The sequence below is a fragment of the Apaloderma vittatum genome, unplaced genomic scaffold, assembly GCF_000703405.1.
Source record: "Apaloderma vittatum isolate BGI_N311 unplaced genomic scaffold, ASM70340v1 scaffold8283, whole genome shotgun sequence".
In the NCBI taxonomy this organism is placed as follows: Eukaryota; Metazoa; Chordata; class Aves; order Trogoniformes; family Trogonidae; genus Apaloderma; species Apaloderma vittatum.
Window position 1 is genome coordinate 10392 of NW_009708553.1, and position 20743 is coordinate 31134.

A 20743-nucleotide genomic window follows, 5' to 3' on the forward strand; every position below is an offset into this window, starting at 1 on the left:
TTTGTCTTATCTCATCCTGCCATAGGTAACAGGCATAGCAGTATATTCAGAGATGAACAAGGAACTGATGCCTTTTCTACAGGCTTCTAATCAGAGTTTGGTTGCACATAAATCCAGCAGAAAACTAGATATGAGCTTGAGGAGGAAGAAAATCACCTGATAGGATTTTCAAAAGTACAGAGGTTTTCCATTACTTAAAATGTGTTAAATGAACATGTAGATGATTTTGAAAATCCTATTAACAGCCTGCAGCTAGCACCCTGCCTGCAGTCAGAATGCCTGACCATGGTGCCATTCGGTGTCATAGGAGATGATACCGACATGACTTCTGCTGCCATATAAGCAATAACTTTATTGAATTTAGTTCCATGGAACTATCACAGATGACGTCTGCTTCAACTTATGTGTAGGTGTCCGATCATTCACACACTGGTATTAAACAGTTTCCCACGGCTTTAGTCTTTTAAGGTTACTCAGGTTTCCACAGGACAGGTGGAACAAGGACTCTAAACTCCAAGATCAGTCCTAAAGGTAAGAATTTTATTCTTTTAATATACTCTTTCACAAAGCCGCACTGATCCAGTAGCTCCAGGCAGAGTGTGTCTCTCATGACCAATTTACTCTTTTTCACTGTATGCCAACAGCATGAGAGGGTACAATGTTCAGCATGCAAAATTGCTGGTTCCCAGTTATGCAGGAATGAAAAGAAGGAAGAGCCACCCAACTGGCCAGACTCTGGGCGTACTGAACTGCAGCAGTGCCCCTGGACTAGCACACAGCTAGATCAGACCCTTCACAGAGCATCTCCTTCTGCTGCCTTTATAATCACATTAAGGAGGGCGGCTCATTCCAGCAGCCCATGAGCGCAAGAGGGTCAGAAGAACTTCACAGACTTCACAGGCATCAACATCAGTGTATTTGAATACTATGGTCAGGGCTTGATAAGAGTTCAAGGACTGAAGTGACCCTAAGCTTTTAAAAGAATGCCACAGGATTGGGAAATCACTCTAATGCACTTCTATCTTATCTGGTTGTGACCTCTGCAGCACAACAGTGTTCAGTGAAATACATCCCTCCCCCTTTATGTTTCTATATCATATGAGCCTGATTTCCATCTCCCTTGCTTGCAACACATTTTTTTTCAAACTTACAACGAAATCTGGTTAATGTGCATTACAGTTTTGCATCTTAAAAGGATGAAATGCATCTGAAATAATTCAATAATCTGAAATAATTCAGTAGCTTTATAACATGTTTATATGATTTGTTGCTATTTAAAGCATTAGAAAATGCATTGTTTATCCCAGCAAGCACACCACTTACCCTCAGCATAGGGCCATTCTGGAATACATGGGGTTCATCACAAACTACACAGTACTCATTCAGTACTGGTATCCGCTGCTCAGCAAATTCAATAGTCTGAGAACAAGGAAAATTAGAATAAAAGCATCTGCTTAAAAATAATTAATGTCAGCTCATGCTCCTGAGTGTTTCATAAAAGGGTAAGATATGGCATCCTACCTGCACAAGAAAGCCACGGTCTCTTACCGGAATGCATTTTGCACCATAATTTTGCTGCAAGGAAAAAGTTAAGCAACTTCAGTGTTGGTAGATGAATTATAAGGAAATGATAAAACATTTTAAAATTTTTGTCCAAAAATATGCTCATTAAACAGTATTTGCATCTAAAAATATCTCTTATTTGCACAAACTGGCCATTACAAATAATAAATCTTCCTACTACTTGCTTAGCGTGGGTTAGATTTTTAACATTTCCTTTTAGTTCTTAAATCTGATGAGGTTTTGTATTTTAGCATCCCTAAACCTGCCATCTTAAATGGAAACACCAGTGCCTTCACTCCATTCTAGCAAACTGGTATGTGGCAACTGCCAGTTAATTTTAACTGTGTTTTGCCTGTCCAAATACAGGCTATCTGCTTAGGCTTGAAAGACTAATGTAACTCTCAGGATAAGTGAAAACCTTTTTCGTTTGTATTTACTAAGATCTCACTTCCGTAAGCACCATGCTAACAGATCTCCGTGTTCAGATCCCACTCAAATTCTTTCTGCCTTTTTCTTTCAACATGCAGCAATATAAATTAGAAGGAACTTCTGTTACAGAATCAGTAAGGTACAAAATTCCCCCCAAGGCTGACATCTCTATCAAACCTTGTTCTGAATAAGACTCAGATCAGCTCCATTTACGCTTTTTTTCATGTGTTTTTTTTATAGGCTTATTTCTTCTCGTCTCTCTAATTGTTGAATGGGGAAACTTTTACTCTATTCTCTTGGGAAATAATCCTACTAATTGTATTCTTATATGAGATTGAAACACTTTGGCTGAGAACTGAAGAAAAGTTTAAGTCCCAACTTATTGCTTCCACAGTCCACAGGCTTCAAATTGCATTTAAGCATCCAGCCTTCCCACATACCAAGTGCCTGTATGTGAAATGTGAAATGGGACTCTTGGTGCCCTTTAAGTCAAACTGATCATGTATGTGATGATCTTGCCTCAAAGTAAATGCATTCTAGCATTAGATTACCGGTAATTTTTATAGACCACCAAGCAGGGCTTGCATTCCTTCCATATCAGCTCGTAACACCAGTAACAAAACCACTTAGGCAACATTTCATTATCTTATCAGAATCAGTGGGACTCTTCCTATTAACTTCAGGACAGAAAAGTCTTGCTATGTTAAGACACCATCCACTGATTCAAAAGAAAATGGACCTCTAAACTGCAACAAGTAAAACGCCTGTCGGCTCACCTTAAATTAATACTGCTGTGCATGTTACAGGAACCAACCATATGGCATGTATATAAATGATTTTATGACAGTATATCAATGTTTTTAGATCTGATGAGCATAACTCACAGCTTATTAAACTGATTTACCATGAGATATCGCACAGCTAATGTAATTTCATTATTCAGAAGGCACTGTTTTGAATATATGTTGGCATTTCAAGCAAGAACCAGCTGCTTCTCACTGAGAACATCACAGTACCACCCGTCTAAAGAGTAGACAGGCCTGTCTCATCAATACCTCTCTTGAGGTCCAACACAGATGGGTGCCTTGAGAGACAGAGAACAGATCCACTATTTTAAGAGGCAAAAGAATATGTGCTACCTTTTTTTTTCCCAATCAGTCTTGTCTTTAGGTAGAGAAACAGGATTAGTGCAGACTTAATTCCTTCCCTGACCTCTGACTTGCAACCAGTGCATCTGATGGTCAAACCTTTCACAAAGCACAAGTGTGTGAGAGGGGAGCTGAATCGTGACTGTGTTCCTTCCACTATGATGATGACCACAAATGCAGAGATCAGGAGGAGAGGTGTCTTGGCACCTGAACAAGCAAAACGGGTGGTGGCTTCGCCCACAAAGCAAACCATGAAACAAAAAAGACCTGTGAGACCAAGCCAAATTTGCAGTGCAGAAGCGCACACTCTCCCTTCTTCCTGTGGCAAAAAAAGAGGCAGAGAAGGAAGTAGATGATTGAACTTTTCCTATGGCCAGCAGGTACATTGAACTGTATTCAATGTGACATTGAAAATCTCTGTCTTGACCTAATCAAATTCTGCTTTTGTAACTTTAATATGTGTGCACGCACAGTTGTTTAAATCCTCCTTAAATAGACGACTCCAGCGCTTGTCTTCCAATATATTCAATATATCAAATATATTCACTAACTTAAGTCCTGCGTATTAACGCCTTTGCATAACAAGCAGCACATTCGGAAAATTATAGGAGGAAAATGAGCAGAATAAAAATTGTTACGCACAGCAGCTTGTGAAGGGGATGATGAAGATGGTGTTAAGATACCAATAAGCCCTGAGGTAAGAGAGAGCCTCCTGCTCTCTGCTATGGTGCACTCCTTGAAAGGCTCCATTTTGGATGATTTAGGGGCATTGGAGTAAGTCTTGCTCAGTAACTTGTGATTCTTCAATCCATCCAATTCTTCCATTCTAAGATTACTGGAGCAGGATCTGCTTAAAAGTTTGTGGGGCTTCAAGGTGCTGTTGTGCTCACATCGAGGATCCCCAGAACACGACCTACTTAAAAGCTTATGGGGCTTTAAAGTGATGCACTCCTCCTGCTTGACGGCTGCAGAGCAAGAACGGTTCAATAGTTTGTGCGATTTAATAGCCATTGTCTGTTCAGCCCTTGGGTCACTCGACAACGAGCGGCCAAAGGTTCTGTGAGATTTTGTGGCACACACATCCTCTGCCTTCACTGTGCTAGAACAAGTCCTTCTCAGGAGCTTATGAGTTTTGGAGATGCCATCCTGCTCTGACTTCAGTTTTGATTTATTTTTACCACAGCCAGGTGGAGGATAACTTGGCGACCTTAGAAATAAGGAGAAGACAAAGTTGAAGAATAATCAAAATGGTGTGCAAATCAAGCAAGACCACACATTATGTAAAAATTTTTAAGTGTCACATGCCTTTATGTGTTTTTCTAGTGATAAACACAGCTCAACATTAAAAAAATGAACAATTTTATGTAGAACAAATTTTTCTATACCAAATAGACATCTTACTCCTATTTACACACAAGCTCAACAATCAAAAAGATGACTAACAAGTAGAAGTTAGAGCTATATCATTACAGCTCTTTGTAAAGGTCTCTAAGTCTCTAAACAAACCATTTATTCAGGAAATTATCTTTGAAATGAAACCCACATTATTTGAAATGAGATTGTAACAAATTTTCCTATCAAAATCATCATGGCGTGATCCCACTAAAGCTACCGCCTTCTGGACACAGCATAACATATTCGATGCTCAGATTCAATGGAAGATATAATAAGCAGTGAAACTTGCAGGTAGTAAATCAAATTTAATTCAGCTGAAATAAACCTCATTTTTCAAAAACCTTATAATAACCTAGATGCTTTTTGGAAGACTATTTGATGCCTTTTTTTCCTGCTTTAGACAAATTATAGCTCTGTAAGGGCAAGGGACTTAAATTCTGAATGCAGAAAGCAAATACCAGAATGGTTTTTAGGAAACACCACTCAGGTGAACTATCACATTTCTCTAAGGTTCACATTTGCCTGTCCTTGCAAAGCAAGACCATGTAACAGGTATGCTGAATCACTTCTCTGTGCTTGATAAGCAGCTCCAGTCTTTGGAGTATTTTTTGGTCATGGATCAAGTAGAATAGGTTTCAAGGGAAGAGTAAAGCAGGTTCCCCCAGCCTGCTAGCAGGTGGTGACAACAGAAGACACACGTGGAGGTTGCTGACTGACTGCCGCAACTGCCTCATCACCACCCTCCTGCAGACGGGAGGGAGGAATGGTGCTTCTAGGCGAGAGGCGTCCCTGCATTTGGGCTGAGCCCCCTTAGGACAGGCACTGCAGCAGCTGCCAAATCAAGAGGAAAAAGATTGGACTGGCTTTCTTATGCCCTTTCTAAACAAAATCAAACCCTGAGACACAGCATGTGCTAGGCAATGGTGCATGGCATGGTAGGGAGTAGGTAAATTTTCTACTTAAAAGACCACCTTCCTTTCTGCCTTTGTAAAGACAAATAATCTTTCGTCATCTTTCACACTCCTCCCTTCTTCAATGTGAGTGATTGCTGCACTTCCTCGCTTTTTTACACATAGAATTCAGAATGGCGTAACTCATCAAAATAAGGAATGTTCAGAGAAGCATTCAGTTCAAATTCACAGAAAGGGTGATATGTCAAATGCTCATAAGCATGAAAACATGGTAGAATAAATAGTCACATTCCTGAAAGAGGTAAAACCAGAGCCTGATTTTACATACACTTACAAGTAACTGGTAGAAGTCATAACGAATTCAAATGAGCAATACAGAGATTACTTCTTATTGCTTCTTCTTATTTCTGTTTTTAATGCCTTTGTCCTTCAAAATTCTGTGTCTGCATTTCAGAAGTGGTGAACGTTATTGTATTCAAGCAGTGGAAAAAGGGTGGGTGCCTCAGCAGCTCTAAAATTCAGTCTTTCATTAATGACCATTCTAATTTTTAAAACCCAAAAATACACACAGTTGTGGAAGGAACAGCTAGACAACCATAATTTTAAGTATGTATATAAAATATGTATTTTATATATGTTATAAATTACTTGTATATATTACTTGTATATATATTTTTGCTATTCCAGTAATGGTCAAATGCTATCAAGCTATAAAGACACATATTTAACAAGTTAAATAACATAAAATGAATTATGTCCAATTCTAGATGAAATATGGCTGGTGGAGAGAAGGGGCAGAGAAGGGCAATGAAATGTTCTGTTCTGCCTTCGAAGAAGAAGCTGCAACTGTACCTAGTTCATTTTTGATGTCACGCAAGGCAAGGACTGGAAACCCATAAGGTAAGATATAAATAGAGCACTTCTCTGCGGAGAAAAGTCAACATTTCACCTTGTGAAGTCTGCTGTGGCTTTTGAACAGGATTTGGTGCTAACAGCTCATTTTCCTTGCTATTACCTGCGCAATGTAGAAAAGATGTGCAGAGGGGATTTCACCTTCTTGTCAGACACCTTCTTATTGTGCGTACAATTAGATTTCTCTTTGCTGTTCTTCCACTGTTGTGTAACAAACGTCTGCATGATTCTGCAAATTGAGAAAGAAAAAGAATTTTCTTTTCCTATCCAAGACATACTGACCTTAATGCTAGGGTCTCTCTGTTCACCACACAGGCGACATGATGCAATGTCCTCACTGTGCAGGCAGAGCTTTCCTGTCACATATGTGGACTGATTATTGGGTGCCTCAGCTTCTCAAAAATGTTTTTTTTCTTCCACATAGAGCTAATTTTCACATAACTCCTATGGAGAATACAGTTTGTGTAAACAACCACTGTATGCCTCTCATGGACATCTAGGGACGAACTGATTCAAAGGTATCCCACTAGCTAGAGGCGTCTGTCTCTTCAGCGATCACAGTGATGGGCTACAGCAGACACACGGCTCAGCAAGGAGCATATTCTCTCCTAAGGCACAAACACAAAGGTAGGGATGTTGAATATTACACTACCCAGAGAAGACAGAGCCAAACACTTTCCAGAGATGGACAGCAAAAGGCACTGGTCACACGTTGTGGCAAGGAAAGCTAAAAAACATGAAGGCTATAAAAAGAGGACATCCACAAGAAGAGAGGTTAAGTACAAGAGGGTGCCCACAAAGACTGCCTGAATCTCTGAAGGAACTAATCTAACTCTGAAGTTAGTGTTACCTGGAGCAGGAGATTGCACTGGGTGACCTCCAGTAGCTGCTTTCAAGCCAAATTACTCTGTGACTCTAATCTAGCAGTGGGGGTCTTCGAGTGATAATATCAAAGTGCAAGTTGATACGGACTTTACAGAAAATTTAGTGAATCTTCAAAGACAAGTATCCTGTTTCCACAGACATGAGGGGCCATGAGGTTCATGGGTATTCTGACTTCTGCTCAGCTGTGAGGTATGGAGCTCTGTCCTTTAAAATGTATTGTGGAACCTTAGGTAATTACCCAGTGAATAAACTAGTGACAGTGTAAGCACTGAAATATTTTAGGAGACTGTTCATGTCTGCTGTCGAATTTTTTTGACTTCAAAGTCATGTGCCACAGAGATTTTGATAGCATTGCTTCATTTGTAAGACTAAGAAAATGCTGCACTGAACTTCTTTTTCTGCATTACAAAGCAGAAGATTTTTTTTTCGTAAGAGATTCTTAATGTTGTAATAGTCAGGTATTAGAACGTATACTCTTGTCATTTTTTTACACATAAATAGCTTACATGATGAGATGACTCAGCAAAATTGCATTAAATTGAATTGTACTGTGAACACATGAAACTGCTATTTTTTTTTGACTCTTCTTCCCTCTTGTCCTCAAAACACAGATGGCCTAATTACTCTGTTCCATCCTAGAGGCCACCATGAAAGCACAGTCCCCTTAGGGTATGCGTGATGCTCAAAAGGATTCCTGCACCAGAAGCTTCACCATCTAAGCAGAAACATGAATTTGAACATTGCTAGCTACAGTCTTTTGAACTCTTGTAGCTTACTTCCTAAATGGCAGCAAAGTGACAGAAAACCCTGGCAGGCAGCACAAATCAGGTTCTCCTCAAAAACTGACAGACTGAGATTAAAAAGGGAAATCCTGTTATTTTTTTATTAAAGAAAAACAAGTTCAAAATACTTTGATCAAATCAACCTGAAAAATCTTTGAATTTTATTGTACCTGACATGGTCTGGGAACTAAAAAGAGTGTAATATTTGCCTAAAACCAGGGGTTTACACTTTTCTAGACTTACTTTTTCAGCTGATGTCCCAGTCCAAATCTCTCCTTAGTAGAGATCTGAAATACATCCACAGTTGGCACTATGGAAAAAGGAGATACTGTTGATATATGAACTTACAGCAATAATCAAGAACTCACGTCCATATAAACCATGTTTAAAGACCCTGTTCTATCTGGAACTTTATATAGACAATGCCATTGAAACAGTATTGAAAGTGGACATGTCACCTAAACCTATCAATAAATAGGTCCTTTCTGGGTTATCAGACAATATAATCTGTAGTTTTACAAAGTAATATTTTAGGAATTGAATTTTCCCAAATGTATCTCTTCCCATTAATTTTAATTACAAAAATGTGTCTTTGTTTTTCATAATATAAAGTACTAAAGAGCAGATTCAGATTAAATGCATGTGGACTGGTAAATCACTTCACCTAATCTCTTAAATTTTCTTCCAAGTAAACAGTCTTTACACACTACTCTTCCTGTGACTATGAAGGCAACCCAGAGTGGAATAAACTGAACTAATTAGTATCTGGGTTTTCTTTCTGAGGGCATTTTAATTCAAGATCCACAGTCATCACTGAAGTGAGGAATTCCAGTGGCCAAGGATTACCCTTAATTTTCCTCAAGACCCATCCTAACACTGGTGTATCCATATTCAGCTGCCAGGAAATTGAAAGTGTATGGGCTGAAGGCTGGAAAGTAGCTTCTGGTATTACTAAAATCCGTTAATAACATTTACTAGATAGATGTGGCAGATGGAACCCAGCACTTTTTGAGAGAGCTTCAGGTCCTCAAGGCAGGACAACAACCAACACATAGTACAAGCACAAATAGACTTTATACTTCATATTACATACAGTGGTAATGGCTACAGTAAAATAAAAAAAAAGGAATGAAAACAAAACATCTGGGGTTGGTTCAGATTTTATTAGAACAATTAAATCAGCACTTTATATTATCCAAATCACTCAGAAAGCCAGATTCTATTCAGAATGTCAAAGTGGATACTTTTATTTTGCTTTAATAAATTAAATTTAAAAATAAAGTAATATATATCTAACCTGGCCATCCAATTTCACTTCATTCAAAGCCCTTTCTCTAATGTTATTACTCAAATATAATGTCAGTTTTAAAGACAAACTGCTGATTTTTTTGAAAGATATTAACTATTTTATTAAGGGTAGCAATGTCTTTAGATTATCACATTTAGGACACATGGTAGGTGGGAGATATTTTCAATGAGAATCATCATATTTAGACAAGCAATCTTAAAATCTGACATCTAAATCACAACTGTTGCCTAAACTCTACAGTCAGAGGGCACAGCCGGGTACCTCCAAAAGCTGATTCATACTCATCTCAGGCAAGTTTCTAAGGCATGTGGGAGAAACTGTCCACAAGCACAACAGTAAGTCAAGCTACTAATCAGAAGAATTACTATCTAAAATCACGATACTAAACAGCTACAAGGTGGTACTAATACCCTTGCATTGTGCTTTTGAGTACACTACCTTTGTGTTTCTTTTATCAATCAACAGAAAGTACTACAGGAGAAAAAGATAGAGCATAACGTTATTGCTCAATGGTTTCAAAAAAAACCACAATTTTAAGGAGGAAGAGGAACTGGCAGAGAAAGAGTCTTGCGAATAGAAAAGATTGTGGTTTGCATCGATCCTTTCCAGTAAATAAAGAGACATGGCTGCAACAGCAGCTGTGCCCATAGAACCAGTACCAGCGAGGCACTTCCCTCTGGTGCTGATCTTGCCTTTCTCAGTACTCAGGCATCCCACAATCAGTCAGCTGCAGGACTGGGAACTAAGATTCTCATTTCAACCTTGTCAACAGTGCAGAAGATATCTTATCGTTACTTCTCATTTCACTAGATCATTTCTTACCGCATGTTGCTCTTCAAGCCTCATCTTCTCTTATTTGCTGCACTTTTTTTCTTTAAATTACATTTTGACAGAAATATTCTGAATACTAATACTGCTACCTGCCATGGCAAATATATGTTTAAGATTTGCAAATTTCCAAAAATTAATGACGCAATAAAATACAGAAAAAATATCAAAGTCAAGGAAAAAAAAGAAAAAATTGATGTCATTAAATGTTTATTTGAATGAATAGAATATTGCTTAGAGTTAGCATCAGCAGGCAACATATCACATAAAAATAGCTTACTGAGACAAATTTTGCTAAATATATTATGACTGGAAATATATATTCATTTTCCAGAGGCAGAATTCTTGCATAGATACAGGACTGAACTGACAGCTTGTACTGCAAGCCTCCAAAGCTGGGCAAGTTATAATCCAAACAGCAACTTAATTCTGACTTCTCAGTGTAAAAATATATCTTAAGTTGACGCTTGCATATGAATGTTTCCAAATATTCAAAATCAGTTGATTCTTCAGGAGCTTAACCATTTTCGCTCTCATGAGAAGGCTTTACTCAAAAATGCATTTAACTCTGAAGATTCTCAGAGTTCACACAGTTATACAGAAAGCTGAAAGGACAATTACAATGGCCTAATTTTTCAAAAGTTTGTGAAAAAGGGCATATTCATGTGTTGCACAGGTCTGTGTACATATACATTATCAGTCATATCGTATCTGTGCAGACGATGACTGATTTCCAAAATCAGGAAATCACATATTAGAAAGTGTTGATCTTTACTCCTTAACCTGTTTTCTACGGGAAAGGATAACAGGTTCCAAAATTCAAGCTATGAAAGTTTAAATTAAATGCCCATGTCATTTTTGGGAGCCTAGCCATGCAAATATACATAAGCAGAATTTCAAACCAGTAGGACTGCTCTCAACAGTAGATCTAAGCACATGTACAGGCAAAGATTTGGCAGTGAATGAGCATCTATCACCCAGTACATGGCTCAGACTGAGACACCATTCAAGACACATGAAGAATGCACAGGTGACTAACCTGGACCAGTTAGGTACTGTGTGAGTGAACAGTGTAATCGCACTATTATAGGCTCCGTGCGAATTACATCCCAAGCCACAGCAATCTCTTCCTAGTTCAAGACAAAAAGAAAACAACAGACACCATTAGCCATCACGAGGAACTGCTGCATTTTGTCAGTCTACTTTAGGGTTGTTATAAACAACATCTGTGCATTTACCCAGTTGTGGAGCATCTACTCCAACTTGAAGCTTTGCCTGCTGATGCCCCGAAGAGCAGTGTTAGACTGCTTCCAGTTACTGAATATGGTCACTGAAACTGACCACAGCTTTATACACAACGCTACATCTACATCTGCAGAGCAGGCAGACCACATTCCTATCTACCCAGAGATACTGCTTCAAAGCTGAGAAGAAAAAGAGCAAATAAAGATGGAAAGGAAACTCATTCCATAACACTGGGCAAAGGAAACATCTATTTTGTAATACTGGTTAAAATCAAGATATGATCAGGTTTTCCTAAATTTTAGAAATGCCTAAGAGCACCAATCTTCTGCGCAGTGCTGACCTGAGAATACGATATATTTGTGCAGAGGCTAATGATGCTCCTGAAAGCACTAATTTTTATTCTCTATCTAGAGGACAGGAAGTTACTGCACAGATGAGGTGAGGAAGCATGGAGTTAATGACAGCATAACTGTTAGGAAGCCACACTACCAGTCAACAGCACCGCTGCCCCATGTCTCCTTTGCTACTCAGGCCTCTCCCTAACCAGCTGCAGATGCTGAGAAGCACACAGGAATGCTCCAGCCAAGGTTTTCTTCCTTCCAGGACTCTATGAAGTGTTTTTGCCTCACTAATGTCTAGGATAGCAAAACAACAAATGCATTTCACTCATATCACTTAAAACATTTACCATTCACAAAGCATGCTTGAAAGGAAATACAGACACAGTAAATAAAAGCCTACAAAGCATTTTAACTATGTGATCATAAAAGGAAAAGGAGACCTCTCCACTGAGTAGCAAACAATAATATGACAGCCACTTGTGAAGATCAAGTCTCTGAAGAAGGAAAGTCTCAGTGGCTGTCTAAGGAGTCTGATGTGTAGCAGAATTAAGTGGGTATTAACGTTCATTATGTAATTTTGTGATTAGATTACTTACATCAAGAAAGCTAACATCAATATGCAGATCAATATCTACATCATCAATGGCTCCATATTCCCTGAAAGGAAAGAATTACATTACATTAGAGCTCTTTAAGATACTCCTCAGCCCAGGAGTACTTTTAACAGGGAAGATTTTCTGAAGGATAATCTTGTCTGTAAAATCAGAATGGTTATAAAATTCACATTTACATAGACTGATCAATAGTCCCAGCAGGTGACTGTCTGCTGCACTGAAACTTTCTTTCTGTGGATCTTGCTTAAGCAGGCTAAATCTTTTTTTCTACTAAATCTCTCCCAATTCTCTCTTCATTGCAGCTCTTTTTTTTTTTTGTCTCTTGTATTGCACAAATAAATAAACAATAATGGTCACATGCTGCTCCTATTTATGACAAAGAAAACCCTAGTTAATTTTCAGAAGTATTTCAGGTTAATAGCCAGTAACTTAAGGAAAGGCTTCAGATAAATCACTGAAGACAAATATAACATAGCCTAGAGGGTGGCATATTATACCTGTGTGATTGCTTCACATGTTCAGGCATTTGTTTGTCAAAACATAAAGATTGCCCTGTAATGCACTCAAGGCAACGGTTACCTTATTTCATCTGTTAGGTGTAGTATTGCTGGAATCCCCAAGGTTCACATGTAACTTATGCTCATAGGTGTTTTATTGCCATCTGAAATTTTACATTTAAAGTGCAACTATTCTGCCTCTTATTTTCTGACTCATTATGATTGCCCTTCTCCAACATACTTGAAGAATTCTGAAAAATGGGCCTAGAAAATGCTAGAAAAAAACATTCATATATCTAAATAAAAAATGCTTTCCTTTGTATACAATTACTTAAGTGGATAATGTTGTAGAAGTGCAGTCACTCTCAATTTTTCACAGATAAGTTTCTAGTCACTATTTTTTTCTTTCCATTACATTTATATACTTGCTCTCACAGTGACTTTCACTTTTTTCCCTTAAACTAGACCAAAACAATGCACAGCAGCAGTTGTGTATAAATAATACAGTAATTTTGAAATACAAATATATTTTTGCGAATATTACTATCTCCCAACAGAGTGGCCTCAGCCTCATGGTAGGACCCAGCTCACACTGGAAGTTTAGTGGAGGGAACCCTTTCCACCAAACCTCAGCAACTCGACGGCTCTTTCTGGTAAGGCAAAACCCTAAGTCTCTGTCTAGATCAGACACGTCTGCACGTAGCACAGACCGGTCTAGTAAACAGCTGGCCAGGAACAGCTTGTTATGAACTCTTAAGTAATATCTATGAACACAGGATGGTACTAGTCACGTGACTGAGATTAAAAAGGCTATGAACAAGTGTAATTTTACAAATTAAACAGAAATATAGTTGAACTAAAGAAACACAAAAACATTAGTGGAAGAAAGGATAAAAATAAGTTACAACTGTGGAACTTCCACACTCACTGAAATCCCTTTGCCTCAACTCCTTTAGCAGCCGAGAATAGATTTTAGACACATGATGCTGACTCTAGTTTTACTTCCTCAAGCTGAAAGGGCAGAGGAAATCATGTTTTCTTCCAGCACCTGCAGTTTATGATCTGCTACCTACAATGGCTCCATGAGCACATGTTAATTTTGAAGGTCGTAGAGGTCCTCTGTCCATCAGTGCATAAGCAATGTAAATGAGTACTGGAGAGTTTGGATCAGTTGTTCCAGAGCTCTTTCTCATGGCTTTGGTAGCCTGATTTCAAAGGGCAGTGGTGAAAAGCACGCAGGTACAGGAATTTCACTTTTTCATATTCCATTGACTCTGTGCTAGCAAGATACTAGTAAGAGGTCCCTTCAGCTTGGAGAGTAGGAGGCTGAGGGGTGACCCCATTAATCTATCAAGGGTGAGTGTCAGGAGGACAGAGCCAGGCTCTCCTCAGTGATGTCCAATGACAGGACAAGGGGCAACAGGTGCAAGCTGAAGCACAGGAAGTTCCCCAAAACCATTAGGAAAAACTTTTTTACTGTCAGGGTGACAGAGCACTGGCACAGGCTGCCCAGAGAGGTTGTGGCGTCTCCTTCTTTGGAGACATTCAAAACCCGCCTGGACAGGTTCCTGTGTGACCTACTGTAGGTGATCCTGCTCTGGCAGGGGGGCTGGACTAGATGATCTGTCAAAGTCTCTTCTAATTGCTAGAATTCTGTGATTCTGTGTGAAGAGAGAGTCAACTGTCTAGGAAATATGTATCTTAGAGAGTGTCACTGTCAGACAGACTTCCCTCTTCACAGAGTAGTGGAGCTCAAGGAGAGAGATGAAAGTGAAGGCTTAACACTGTGTTTCTCCTTTCCAAGAATTCATAAGTATTTTCAACTGCAACAAAGGGGAAGAAGCATTTAAGTTCTCCACATGGCAAAAGCAGCCACAGATGTCAACTTCTACTACAGTGAGCTCAAGGTGATCACACTCCCACTGCAAGAGCTGATTCAACAGATTAGACGAATTAAAGGTTTTGAAAGGTTACCTATAATGTTTCAGTTTTAGAAGCCTGAGGGAGCCTAACATCAAGGTATTCTTAATTTAACAGCTATCAATTTGACAACTAGACATTTATCTCACTCATTTCCTAAACCGATATACAGGTATTTGGATTTCAACTCCTGAGGTCCCTGAAATACAATAAAATCTTCATTTGATTTGAAAAGGTATAGTACACCACAGCTGCAGAGTTGTTGCTCTCTCTTCTAAGACAAAAAATAACAGAGCTTATTGTTCAGAGGTTAATGGGAATTATTACTTGCTCTCTATATATGCCTCAGGTTATTATCTTCTCTATTTTATTACTTGGTTTGTATGACAACTTTGATATTTTCTTTGTAATACATCTGACAGGTCTGTTAGATCTTGTCTACTTGATATTTTTATGAAATTATTACAATTATGAGATGGAAAATGAAATTATAAAAGATCTGTAGCATATAAGATTATCATACAGCTATGCCTTACTACAGAATCACACAAGCTCATATACACTCAACAGAATTTTTGTGCAATTACTCTGCAATACATTTCTGACTGAGGTTCCACCACTTCCACGTGCAAGATACTTTAGATTCCCACAATTAGAAAGCTTTCCTAAAATCTAATCAAATTCTCATTTGTTGCTAACGCAGTAAGTTTCTTATTGTCTCTCTCATGATAACAATAGAGTACATTTGATTACTCCTCCTACGTACAAACATTCTTTCTGAAGAAGAACTGTTTTTATGTCTTCTCCTTTTTCCAGACCAGACAAACCCAGTTCCTTCAATGTTTCCCTAGGGAAAACATTTTCTAAATCTCTCATCATTCATCTTGTTCACCTCCATGGCAAAAGACAGAATATGACAGAAAAGGAGTTTAACAAGGGTTTAGAGTAACACTGAATAGTAATTTTCAACAAAATACAACAGCCTGATCAAATATTGACTGAACTGCAACAGACAATGATGTTTTAGAACAGGCTTCCAGGGCTTGTTCTCAGCACAGCCAGTGGTACCAGTTCTCAACCACAAAAAAAAAGAAAAGAGAAAATCAGCGTTATTGCTTGCCAGCAGTGCTGCTTCTTTTTTTGCCAGACAACATGCAGAAATCACCAGAAAAACCCTGTGCTTCAGCAGTCAGGAAAGGTCCACAAGGAAGTCAATCTCTGAAATGTCAAAGGTTCTGCAATACAGAAAGGTCAATGACCTACCTGAGAGATACTGCATTAGGTCCATAGATCTCTCTCACTGCTGTCAAATCAGCTTCCAGCTGTGGGTGCTTGTGAAGTTCTCCATCATAGCTAACCTACCAGGGAAAAAAATACCCTAGGAGTTCTTGTTTATTTTGTTATTAGCACTTAACACAGGCTCTTGAAAATCCCCTCTGCAGAATAAGCTGCATAAAGATTCCTTAATGTCACACTCAGGAAGGTCACTGTGTTGATAAGCTGAAGCACTGAGCTGGTCTAGCTCTGCTAAGCAATGAGACTGGCAAAGCAGGCGCATCAGCACTGAAAGTTTTTAATGGTCTCACCCTCTTTGTGGGAAGAGAAGATGCAAAGGACTCAAGCCTCTGTCTCGTTCCGGGGTTTGTTGTGAGACTATTGTACGTTTTAAAACTGTGAAGTAAAAGAACCAAATATTCCCAGCCATATTGTCCCACTCCAACCACTACAGGACAAAGGTTTGCTCCTTCTTACTTGTTTTCACACTCTCAGATATATATTAGACACAGAACGGCTTAGGCTCAACAAGAGAAGCATGAACCTATTCTATATGCCAAATGTCTCAACATCTAAATTACATTTTCAGTCTACCTACTAGTATCAGATTAAAAAAAACATAAAAACTAAAGAACACTTTCCCATTTTAAATATTCTGCCAGGGGTGTAAAGAAAGATGTATTTAAACATCATTCCCATTTTTTTTCAAAATGGAAGAAGTTATGTTAGTGCTTACATTACAAAGCAAAACATGTGAAATGGTTTGGTTGAACTGTATGAAGTCAAAATAACTAATATCATCTTATCTTCTACATGGACCAAAACAGTCTTTAAGCTTTTAACAATCTATTCACAGCCTGTTACTACTTTCAAATGAAGCAATATGCTCCTGATTGCATGAACCTAATTCTACTTCTTTACAATAACTAGAATGAAAGTAATTCCACAGAAGTTGATGAACTCCTTAGATTTGGACAGATTCAGAAATGAGAGTAGGATTTGGCTTGTACTTTTGACAAATTCAGAGAGCAAGGCACAGAAGGGTAACTTATCGCTATAGATATATGTAAGGATATGTATCTAGACATATATAAGGACATATACACAGGAATTCCTGCAGAGAATTCTTGCTATTGCAGAACTGTATCTAGATGCAGTACTGTTTCCTCTGTTGGTACATCCAGATGTGTAGGAGACCAATGCTGTGACACTTTCAGCTCTGATACCTACAGGTGTACTCTTCAGTCTAATTAAGTAAATTTCAATCGAATTAATCACCTGATACTTTTTACATGTGAAAATAAGAAAAGAATAACTTGATTAAACTTAGAATTCTTCAAATGTAAGCCACAGAATTTATCAGCATAGCATGGGTATGCACCATCAAAAGCGTATGAACCACGTATCACTCCCTTGTTTGGGAAGGCATATCAGAAACATTTTCCAAGCAGAAGAGCTTGGGAAGAAAACTCTTATTATATTTTTTTTTCACTTTAGGTAGGAGCAAACCAATTCTTTTTACACACTCACTATTCAAAGAGGAATTCTTTAAAGATGCGTCAATAATTGCTGTCTTGCTTCCAGAGAGAGTACAGCAATCTTTTCACAAACCACAGCTGTGGTGAACTCACCACTGTCATCGGTCCTGAACCACACTTTTAAAATCAGTTTTATGTATCAATAATAGTAAAATCCAAAAGGAACACTACACAGAAATGCTGAACTACTTAACCTAATGCTTTCTCCAGTCTGCCTTCTGATGGCAAGAGGTTATGAACTCAAGAAGGAAACAAAGCAGTGTACTGGCAAATTATAAGACCATAGTATGCTATTTTCCACCCCTGGATTTGTGCCACAGACATGCCGGTGTATGCAGAGGAAATTGTCAAAGAGTTTTGTATATCTGTTTTTGCAAGTATGTTCTGTAACTGAAGCGCAACAGAGAGTGACAAAATTAGTAGTATTAGTGTTTCAACCTCCTGTTTTTGTTTCCAAATGTAGAAGATAGGGATTCAAAGCAAGAATTAACAAAGAGTTGCAGAGAAAGAGAATCTAAAAGCTAAAAAAACCTAATCATTTTGCTGTGTCTGAGAGGTTTGTGTTTAGAAAGTCTCAGTTTTTAATCTGAGACCTGATTTAGATTATTTTGTCCCACATAATGACAAAAGGTTGCACTTTAAAAGGAGATTAAATGATTTACAAACCTAAATCCTACTGAAAATCAATAGGAATTAGGCTATTGAATCACTTAGCTACTTGAAAGTATTCATCCATTAAATCCTTAGGGAGGATTACAAGCAGGTGCCTAGGAAGTGACTACAAAGGTTTAATTTATGACCAAAAGGTCGTATCTTCTTTTCACTGCTCATCAAATGTCATTTCCCATCTTCCATGGTACTTGTTTCATCGTCAGCTGCTCTCTTGCCTTTCAGGCTGTAACCACTAAGAAATTTTAAGAATTATCCTCAACTTGTACCTTTTCCAACTGTACTATGCAAAACTACACTGGCATCTACTCCTTCTTGTTGCTAAAGTCAGTATTTTTGTCCCCTTTCTCTGTGGGCACAGCACACACTTGTCTCAAATGAAGCAGCTTGCCTTGTTTGTTCCCTACGAACACAGGCAACTATTTTGTCTGCTCTTTCTATGGAGTTGCAAAACGGAGCCAGCACACACAACTCATAAGTACAGGGCCAAATCAGAAGATCTTTCCTCCCAGCCAAATTAAAATATGACATCACTCTCTGCACTGAATTGTGCATACTTGGTCCTCCCAGCGCTCCGTGGGGCCATAGCAGCCAGCAGCTGAAGGGAGGCAGTTTCCACATCCATCCCTAAAGGGAACACAAGTCCATACCCCATGTCAGTTATCTCTGGCACTGAAAACACCCTCTTCCACCTCCAGTTTTCAACACTGCTTTTAATGGCTTTTTAGGAGCATGCTTTTATTTTTTTTTCATAAGCACCTCAACATACACTTTGTGCTCATACTCCACCATGCTCTGTGGGACCAGGGGCTCAGTGATGTCTTGCTCATCAGCATCCCAGGTGCCCGCACTGAGTCTGGGCTAAGGCTGTGGTGACTTTAATATACAAGCAATTTGCTAAAATGTGCATCAAAATAGATAGCTTTAATAACATAAGTAAGGATCGATTCCTTTGGGGAAATAGTTAAGACTAAAAAGACAAGAAAAATCTCAATACAGAGACTAGCAGCATGAAGCGCTCCATTGACATTGCAAAAGGAAGAGACTGAGAGATTTTATTTCCCTATACGTCAGAGAATAAAGTAATTAATTCTGTTGAGGGAGCAAGAAATGAAGACACAGAGCAGTACATTAATCTAAAAACATGCAGCATTTTTCAAAGTGAATTTAACTGTAGAGCTCAAAAAACAATAGACTCCTGCCTAGATCAAAATTTTTTTGGAATAACCATTTTTACCATTCAACTGCAGTGCTCTCAACTTTAAAAAATGGCAATTGTCCAGAAGGAAACAGATTTGGATCCAGCCTGACTTCTATTTCTATCAATAACAGGATAAGTTTAAAGAATGAATATCTATTTCCTGGAAGTAAGCAACCGGTTTCTGTTTTCAGGCATCCTGAAGAGGACTTGTTTCTACTATTCTTGCACCTTTGCAAATGTAAACTGATTTTAAATCTGATATAATTACACAGTATAACATATTAGATATTTCTGCTATAAAATACAATGTGTAGATACAGATGGCATTCTATTTGATGATGAATAAACATAAATTTAATTACTACAATAAACCTAAAATAGAACGAACAATAGAAGCTTTCAAATACAAATTTCTTGAAATTTGTGCAAAGAATTTCTCTGTTACCTGTCCTCCATAATAAAATTCCTCAGAATCATTATCTCCTTCAGAGTCTTCTTCAACTGTGCTGTTTTGCCGTGACTCCTTAACGGAAAGGGAAAGTTAACAATGATACAAGTGATAAGTTTATCTTGCATTTATAGTTCTAATTATAACTACAGGAATTATGTTCTTACAAATAAGCTCATAGCACTCTCTTTACAGAGATCTTTTAGTATCATTTTCCCAGAAAAGTACTAAGCGCCTTTTTTCAGAATAGTGAAATATCAGACAAAACAAAAATCTATACTGGCTACAGACACAGTCTGGTATTTCAAGCAACTGGGGAAATAGGTAGACTAGTCGGAGATACTTCACAGGTTCTGCACTTAATTTGGTGTTTCAGTGACCTAATAAAATCTTAATTTACTTTGTTCTGTTAAATCAATTCTAATAGTTTAAGGAAATAATTCAAGTCCGAGCCTGGGATCTCTTAAGTTCCTTTCTAGGAGTAACTGACACGTTGCGGCTTAATTATTATTTTTAACAAAAGTTCCAGCCTGCTTCCAGGGAAGTTCAAACTTAATTTTCTGACTAGCTCTGTTCTGAGACTTTGAAAATTAAGGATTGGAAAGTAATAATGCTTACCCAAGTAAAACCTGCTCTAAATAGTCTGCTCTGTGAATAATTGCACTCAAGTAAATAGAACTGATCCTGGTACAGACTGCAAATCAGCATGAGCTGAAGTGTTACATCCTTCTTCCCACCAATGGAACCTTACACATAATTATGTGATTACTTCAGGATATTAATTCTTGTTTCCCACAATCTACATCTATCCCACAATCTATGGTTGGAAATTC

The 20743-nt window shown here is 38.3% G+C and overlaps 1 protein-coding gene across 1 annotated transcript in view; it reads right to left on the minus strand.

The window, feature by feature from the left end:
• Positions 1 to 1323: 1323 nt before the first annotated feature.
• LOC104267888 (poly [ADP-ribose] polymerase 8-like) overlaps positions 1324 to 20743 on the minus strand; it is a gene marked incomplete at its 3' end in the record, with an annotated part of 40212 nt that continues 20792 nt past the window's right edge. The window contains exons 5-13 of the mRNA XM_009866597.1: positions 19908 to 19985; positions 16043 to 16137; positions 12345 to 12405; positions 11202 to 11292; positions 8269 to 8335; positions 6462 to 6587; positions 3783 to 4347; positions 1522 to 1575; positions 1324 to 1419 (exon numbers count right to left, since the gene is read on the minus strand). Of these exons, the coding sequence (XP_009864899.1) occupies positions 1324 to 1419; positions 1522 to 1575; positions 3783 to 4347; positions 6462 to 6587; positions 8269 to 8335; positions 11202 to 11292; positions 12345 to 12405; positions 16043 to 16137; positions 19908 to 19985 (1233 nt within the window). The remainder of the gene's footprint in view (positions 1420 to 1521; positions 1576 to 3782; positions 4348 to 6461; positions 6588 to 8268; positions 8336 to 11201; positions 11293 to 12344; positions 12406 to 16042; positions 16138 to 19907; positions 19986 to 20743) is intronic.